Below are 7,976 nucleotides of genomic sequence, written 5' to 3' on the forward strand. Positions count from 1 at the left end.
GGACCAGCTCTGCCAGCCTGACCCCACAGAAACCCATCCCTGACCCCACAGAAACCCATCCCTGACCCCACAGAAACCCATCCCCACAGGGCCACGCTCAGGACCAGAGCCTGGCAGTGACCCCTGCAAACAACACAAATTTCCCACCAAGGGGTTTATTAAAAATAACATTTAAAAAAAAATACATATATCCACTGAATAAAGCAAAATACAGAACCTAAATAACCTTTCCCAGCCTGGCCACACTGTCACTGCTGCCTGGGTGGGAATCCTATCCCATGTGAATCCTCCTTTTCCCCCCACAGCAGCCCGTCAGCAGAGAACAGGAAAAAGCCATTTGTTTCCAGCCTTGAAATGTAATTTGTTTGGGGTTTTTTTTATTATTATTATTGATTTTAAGGTTGTAAACACTCTGGCCGTGTCTGGTTTTCAAATGCTAATGATGGTAACAGCAAAAGGAGATGAGGGAGCGGGGAAGAAAATTGCAGCATTTCACAGCTACCAAAGTCTTTAAACATCCCTGGCTATACAAGGAAACCAACAGGGAGAGGGTAAGGATGATAAACAAGTAATTTGCTCTCTCGAAGATGCCTGTAGATTCAATTTTGCCTCTGGCAGTTGCCTCTACTTAAGCAGGTTTCCACACATGTGGGTCAGATGAGAAGACACAGCGAAACAACAAGGAAAAAAGTCAACTCTAATGGAGTTATCAGCTGCAATAACACCCCAGGATTGGATTTATTTTATTTAACAGAAGTCTCCTGGTGCTCTTCACCAGCCTGGGAGATGTTTCTGGATCCCAGGGAGAGGAGGTTGGTCCCAACCCCACTAGTATGGGCTGACCTGTGGGGTTTGGGGGGCAACTCTGCTTTTGGGCATGCTTTTGGGATTCTCGGGGTGCTTGGGTGGGCAAGGCTGTCCCAAAGATCAGGGACACCAGGAGGATGAAGGGAGTGATGCTCTGAGACGAGCTGGGCTGTCAAATTCCCAGTTTGGACACAGCTACCCCCGGGAGCAGCAGCTCAGCCCACCAAGTTTATGTTCAAGGCAACACTTTAAACACTGATCCTTTAATTCTTTAACACATCACTGTCATCTTTTGTTGTTCTACTTGCCAGTTTTTACAGCTTCACATGGATTTTCCATTAAAATCCAACTGGCTTGTTCTGCCCGGGAGAGCCCCCACCAGGCACCGCTTTGGGGCACTCACCATGTGTTCAGCATGTTTATTTATGCACCCAGACGTGCTCGCTAATATTAAAGCGGGATCAGAGGCTTTAATTAAGTGGGAAAAAAACAAATCTGAGTGAGGGAAAGGGGGGAGGTGAGGAAAAGGTGAGGCTGACAGTCACTGCTGGTTTATAATTCCCTTAAAAGGATGGAAGCTGCGGTTCGAGAGGTGACGCTGCCCGATTTCACTGGGGAGTTTTCTCCCTCCAGAGTGCAACCAGGGGGCATTTAAAAACAGATTAATGTTTTGGGGTGTTTCACCTGGTACCAGGATGGAGCAGGGCTGGGCTGGATCCTTCTGCGCTCCAAGGAAGGGGAGCAATCACTCTGCAGAGAAATTTGTTTGCCCGAGACAGACACCACGAGGTGACTTTTCTGAGAGCCCTTCACAATCATTTCAAGCAATGAAAAACTCAGATTATAGCAAATTTTCAGCTTCCAGACTCCCCAAGTTTGAGGAAAGCAAAGGACAGTCCTACCTGGAGTCAGGTCAGTGGCAAGAGCGAGCTGGGCTTTGAGGTCCTGAAGTCTCCAAGAACTGGGAAGTCTCAGCAGTTTATATTTTCAGGAGGCAGTGGGGAGCTCATTCGTGGCTTCATTCTGACAGGGAGCTGGCATTTAATACAGCACGAGATACCAGGAATTCCCAGCCCTCATTCCTGCCCTCATTCCTTCCCAAGGAGACACCCCAAGATGCCATAAAGCACTTGCAGCACCATTAATTTTACAGCATCTGAACCAGAGCAAAATGACCAAATCTTGCTTTTCCTGACCTGAACCACAAAAGGCATTTCAGTGATTAAATGCTACAGACAGACCAAGCCTGTGTTGTGCTGTCAGCAATAAAAGTTTAACAGCATCACACACCACAAATAAAATATTTGTGTTGAAAAGGGAGCCAAAGCAGCATATATAAACCCAAGCCAGCAAATTTTATTTATTTAACCAGCAAGCCACCCACAAAAAAAAAAAAGTAACCAGGTGCTGTGCCAAATGATTTAGCAATCACAAAACCTCTACCTCTGCTCCACAGAAGGAGGGGAGGATGCCAGCTGTAATAAAACCAGCGGTTAATGTGCTGTGCTTTGTGGTGTATTGGTGTTATCAGCTGCCAAAAATTAGTGATGCAATCCAGCATTGCCCTGACAAACTGAATTTAAGAGCTTAGAAATCCAGTTACGTGGTCCCTGAGCTTCCCCCGGGGGGAAGGGAGGGATCACGGACCCGTGACAGGAGTTTTCAGCACATTTCAGGGCTCAGGTCACCCTGCAGGGGGGATAACTCAGGTTATCCCCACCCTGCACATGTGCCCTCCCTCCCTCCCTGGACACAAAAAGATGCATTACCAGAAAACTGCAGAGATTTCCTCGTCATGAAACACCTCCAACCTCTGCTCCCCAGGGCCTGGTTTAGGGGAAACAGCCTAAATAGCTGCAGGTGAGGCTGAGCCATCACTTCCCCAAAGCTCCAGCACCTTCCTCAGCCAGTAACTCCCGAGCTGCTGGGCTGGAGAACCCAGTCCTGGTGTTGCATCAAAATGTTCAGGAAACCCATGAATGAAAGTGAGTTTGTTTTCCAGTCCATCTGCTCCGAAAAAATTTCCTTCCCGTGATAATCTCACTCCCTAAAACCAATAAATTTCTATTTTCTGGGGTTGTTTCTTATTTGTGAATTAGCTCCGGTTTCCTCTAAGCACCTTTGCAGGAGAATTCTCCATGTAACTAAGCTAAGGTAAATCTGGAGTAAAAGCTCTGATTCCAAGGGAATTGCTCCCAAATCGAGCTGGTGCCAGAAAAAGCTGAGTCTGCCCTCAAAACCCTCTCAGTGTTTCTTTCTCTCTGCAGAATCTGCCCTTCCATCTCTGCCTTCCTCTCAGCCTTTCATTGCCTTGTAGGTTTGTTTTTTTTTTGCACTGCCCTCTATTAATCTTCCAGAAAATCAGCTGTCTGATCACAAACACAGAAAATTACATTATTCACTGCAAACCTTCCTACCTCCAGCACCTCCACCAGGCACTCTCTGATGGGTACTTTATATCCGTGGGGTCTCATAAGGATGAATGTCTTTTAATTAGACACAAACTGCGCTCATTTAGGGTTATTAGAGGTGATCTGCAAATTTATTCAGCAAATAACTGCCTTTACACAGGGAATTTTGCTGTAATATCACCAGCCTGTGAGCTGGGGCAGCAGAGCCAGTGTCCAGCAGGCACGTGCTGGGACAAAGCCCATGTCAGGTGATTTTTAATCCATAGGGAAAGGGAAAAAAAGGCTGGAAATGGATGGGTGGTTTCATTTCTTATTTCTTTACTGCCACCATTCAGTAGCCAGGAGGGAAAACAAAGCCTTAATGTTGCAAAATAGAAGTGAAATCGTGTGTGCACACACACTCACCAGGTGTATTTGTGTGTGTAGGCAGTGAAAATGTTTTGCAATCACACACCGGGTGGGAAAACACACTGAAGGCTCAAAAAAGAGTGGGAAGGGAAGGTGAGGAGGTGCCAGAGCTCTCGGGCAGGTGAGGGGCAAGAGCCCTTGAGCTCCAGACTCACCTGGATTTTCCACCACACAATTTACAGTGCTCTCATCCTGCTGAGCATCACCTTCCCTCTGGCACACACCAAACCTCTGCAGCTCCCTTCTCCCCATCAGCTTTGCCCTTCCCATGGATTTTTCCCAGGCTCTGTGCGGATGAGAGATGGTGCAAACGCCGGTGACCCGCGGCAGAGGCTGCTCTGGGGATGGGCACGACCTCACTCCCCACTTTCGGGGTGGTTTCCTGTCAGATGGAGGAAAAAAATGACACAATTGAGTTGAGGGCTCAGCAGCCACACTCAGGCTTTTGGTCATGTCTCGGGGACAATCTGTGTCCCACAGGGAAGGAAAGGGGGAGCAGATCAAACCGGGCAGCCCCGGGAGGTGGTGCCAGCAAATGATGTTTGCAGTGACTTTGCTGCGGGGCTGAGACCCAGCTGCACAAAGCCAATGGATGTCTGACTCCTGCTGTGGGGGACCCGCACCCCCTCGTCCCCAGGCTCCTGGGACGGAGAGATCCCAGCAGGAGAAGCCAAGGGCAGAGATTTGGGGGGGGTGACTTGTAGGGACAGAGCAAATCAAGGGCAGGCTGTCCCCAGCCCTGACTCGCTGCAGATGAGGGGACGCAGGGGACAAAGGTGGAAGCGCAGGAGGATTCCCAGCCTTTGGCTCGTGCCCAGAAATCCCCTTTGGTAAAATCCCCTGGCAAAACCCGGGGATGGCAGCTCCGGAGAGAGCAGCAGGAGGGGGATCAGCACTCACCTGTCTGGTGCAGGGTCCGGCAGCGCTCTCGGAGCGCAGGGGCAGAGCCGTGGTGGGGCCAGCGGGGAGGGACCTGCCGGGGGACAAATAAAACCCAGCCCCGGGGGACGGTGCTCACACACCGAGAGCCACCGCCGGCAGACAGACAGACAGACAGACAGAGACAGACAGACACGCGCTTCCCACAGGCTGGGAAATGTTTGCCCGCCTGCCATCCTTGGAATGAAAGGGCCGAAGGGACGCAGCATCTGTAGCGTTTGCTGTTGCTTTTGCTACAGAGAGAAGGAGTGCAGAGAACTTCCCTTTCCCCTTCGATTCACCAGCGCAAGGGGGATGCACCAGACGAGCAGTGAAAGGAGAAACAGGGATTTGGGAATGGTTAGAGAAGAGGAAAGAAACATCAAGGACTAAGCAGGGGCTCTTGCACCTCTCTGCTCCACGGGAATATTCTTCCAGAGCAGCACAGGCAGAGAGGGAATTGCAGGTGCTCGACGCAGGGTTGGTGTGGTGCTGAAGGTGACAAGGTGTCCCGGTGTTGGGGACAGCTGGAGGAGGCACATCCAGCCCTCAGGCAGGGGCACAGGAGTTGGTGCTCAGGGGAAGCACCAACTTTGATTTCTCAGCCCTGGGGGGACAGGGAAGGGGTTAACGGGCATTGAAGAGGAGCATTGGAGCTGCCTGCGCTCCTGCACAGCTTCCCGAAGGGATGGAGCCAGGCTGGGGTGGGAACAGCACTCCCCACAGCCGGCCTGGGCTCGGCCAGGGGCTGCTGGGCCTGGCGGGGGACCCCAACCTGACGCTGCTGCACACCCGGGACGAGGAGCTGGCCAAGGCAGAGGTCGGGGTGCTGGGCACCATCCTGGCCATCGCCACCGTGGGCAACGCGGGGGTGCTGCTGGCCATGTACCGCCTGAGGAGGAAGATGAGCCGCATGCACCTCTTCATCCTGCACCTGGGGCTCACCGACCTGGCCGTGGCGCTCTTCCAGGTGCTGCCGCAGCTCGCCTGGAAGGTGACCTACCGCTTCCTGGGGCCGGACCCCCTCTGCAGGGCCGTCAAGTACCTGCAGGTGCTGAGCATGTTCGCCTCCACCTACATGCTCATCGCCATGACCCTGGACCGCTACCTGGCCGTGTGCCACCCGCTGCACACCCTGCAGCAGCCCACCCGCCAGGCCTACGCCATGATCGGGGCCACGTGGCTGCTCAGCTGCCTGCTCAGCCTGCCCCAGGTGTTCATCTTCTCCCTGCGGGAGGTCCGCCCGGGCTCGGGGGTGCTGGACTGCTGGGCAGACTTCAGGTACCCGTGGGGAGCCCGCGCCTACATCACCTGGACCACGCTGTGCATCTTCATCCTGCCCGTCGGCGTCCTCACCGTCTGCTACGGCCTCATCTGCCACGAGATCTGCAAGAACTTCAAGGGCAAGACCCAGAGCGGTGCCCCCAACCCGGGGGGGTCCGCAGGGGCTGCCCCTCCTGCCCCCTGCCCCCCGGAGAAGGGCGGGCAGCCCTCTCGGGTGAGCAGCGTGAGGACCATCTCCCGCGCCAAGATCCGCACGGTGAAGATGACCTTCGTCATCGTGGCCGCCTACGTGGCCTGCTGGGCGCCCTTCTTCAGCATGCAGATGTGGTCAGTGTGGGATGAGGATGCTCCTGATGATGGTGAGTGCTGGTGGGCATGGGGGGAGCTGCACAGGGTGTGGGCAGAGCCTTGGGAACACGCTCTGTTCCCATGGATCTGCTGAGTTTTTCCCAAACTCAAAACAAGAGCTGTCTGTTATTCTGTCATTTTTTAAAAAAATCACAGGGAAGGCTACAGGTTTCCTCCCCAGAGTCAAATCATTCCTTTCATCAGAAAAACCACTGAAAAATAATGCTTTCTGGCCATCATCCACAGGGACTGGCAAAGATGTGGGAACACCCGTGCCACGTCCCTTCCCTCATGCAGGAATTCACAGAGGTTTCCTGAGTGTGTTTCTGATTTCATGGGTTGATTAATTTTTTTCCCCCTGGAAATTTTCAGTAGCTCTCCTAGCCTGTCCATGGGTAGAAGGAACTTTATCCAAGGTCAAAACTCCTCTGGGAGATGCTTTGGCCAGCAGACAGGCTGCAGGAAGATCCAAAAGCTGCTGGGTCTCACCTCCCAGAAGGCTCCCTGAGGATGTGCTCTGGAACATCCCCACTGCAGAACATCACCCACCTGAACCCTCTGCCAAGGGTAGAGCCTGGCTCTGCCTGCACACTGCAGACCCTCCTACCCAAAGGAATGCCAGTGAGGTGGGATGGGAATGGGACAAAGGACAAGTGCCCAAACCAAAGAAAGCCCCCAGATCCTGCCCACTGCGACGCTGCCCAGCCCTTGTGGAGGTTTCATCTCTCCCTCTTGCCTCCCCAGAGTCCACCAACGTGGCTTTCAGCCTCACCATGCTGCTGGCCAGCCTCAGCAGCTGCTGCAACCCCTGGATCTACATGTTCTTCAGCGGGCACCTGCTCCAGGACGCCGCGCGATGCCTGCGCTGCCGGGGCGGCCCCTGGGCGGGGCTGCGCAGACCCGCCTCCACCGGGAGCCTCTGCAGCAGGAAAACCACCATCCTGAGCCACAGCCACCACGCCAGCCCTGCCAGCCTCCCCCTGCACGGGGGCAGTGCCAGGGAGCTGTACCCGCCCTGCGAGGAGGGGGTGACAGAGTCGGGCACGCTCTGAGATGCCGCGGTTACTGATGCCCGGGCACGTCCCTCCTCTGCCACACCAGACGTGACACCACGAGCTGTGTGTCACAGCGGCTCTCCCCCCCAGCTGGTAGCCTTCATTTTGCATAAATCTGATTGTTTAACCCAGAAAGCATCACTGTCCATCTTGTCCTTGCTGCTGCACACCCTGTGAGCATCGAGGGGGGGACGGACAGAGCCCCTCCAGCCATTGTCTGACCACAGCACCCACCCCTCGGGACTTTAGGGAGCCTCTGGCTGCTCTCCTCCAGGAAGAGGATGCTGCATCCTCCAGGAAGAGGATGCTGCACCAGCAAAATCTTCCTGGAGGGACTCGAGCTTTTTGTGTTTCACAGATGCCAGCAAAGCAGCCTGAGCACAGCAGGAGGCAACGTGGCTCCATCTGCTCGAGAGCTCCCCGTGAGTTCTCATCTCCCATCCTCAGGGCTTTGCTGGCCGAGCAGACAAGCAGGACAGAGCTCTGCCCCACCCTGGGGCACAGCACACTCACCCCTCTGGGCTGCAGAGCCTGTTCCTCTGCTCACGGGCACGTCTGGAGCTGACCCCCTGCCCATCTGTCCGGGGCCAGGGAGGGGCTGGAGCAAAGCCACGGGGCAGACACGTCCTCTCCTGCAGTTCACAGCTGTCCTGCATCGCACTGTGCCCGTCTGAGGGCCAAAAATGCAGCACTGACACCCCCAAGGAGCTGCTCGGAGCAGCCCTGGCCCCGCTCCAGCTCAGAT

General features: G+C 54.3%; 1 protein-coding gene across 1 annotated transcript; it reads left to right on the plus strand.

Annotated features, from left to right (window-relative positions):
* Positions 1–5,232: 5,232 nt before the first annotated feature.
* On the plus strand, positions 5,233–7,228 carry AVPR1B (arginine vasopressin receptor 1B). Its single transcript, XM_017832077.1, has 2 exons — positions 5,233–6,187; positions 6,921–7,228. The coding sequence occupies exons 1-2, from the start codon at positions 5,233–5,235 to the stop codon at positions 7,226–7,228; spliced, it is 1,263 nt and encodes a 420-aa protein (XP_017687566.1).
* The last annotated feature ends 748 nt before the right edge of the window (positions 7,229–7,976 follow it).

Source organism: Lepidothrix coronata, unplaced genomic scaffold (genome assembly GCF_001604755.1).
Source record: "Lepidothrix coronata isolate B3197 unplaced genomic scaffold, Lepidothrix_coronata-1.0 Scaffold199, whole genome shotgun sequence".
NCBI lineage: Eukaryota > Metazoa > Chordata > Aves > Passeriformes > Pipridae > Lepidothrix > Lepidothrix coronata.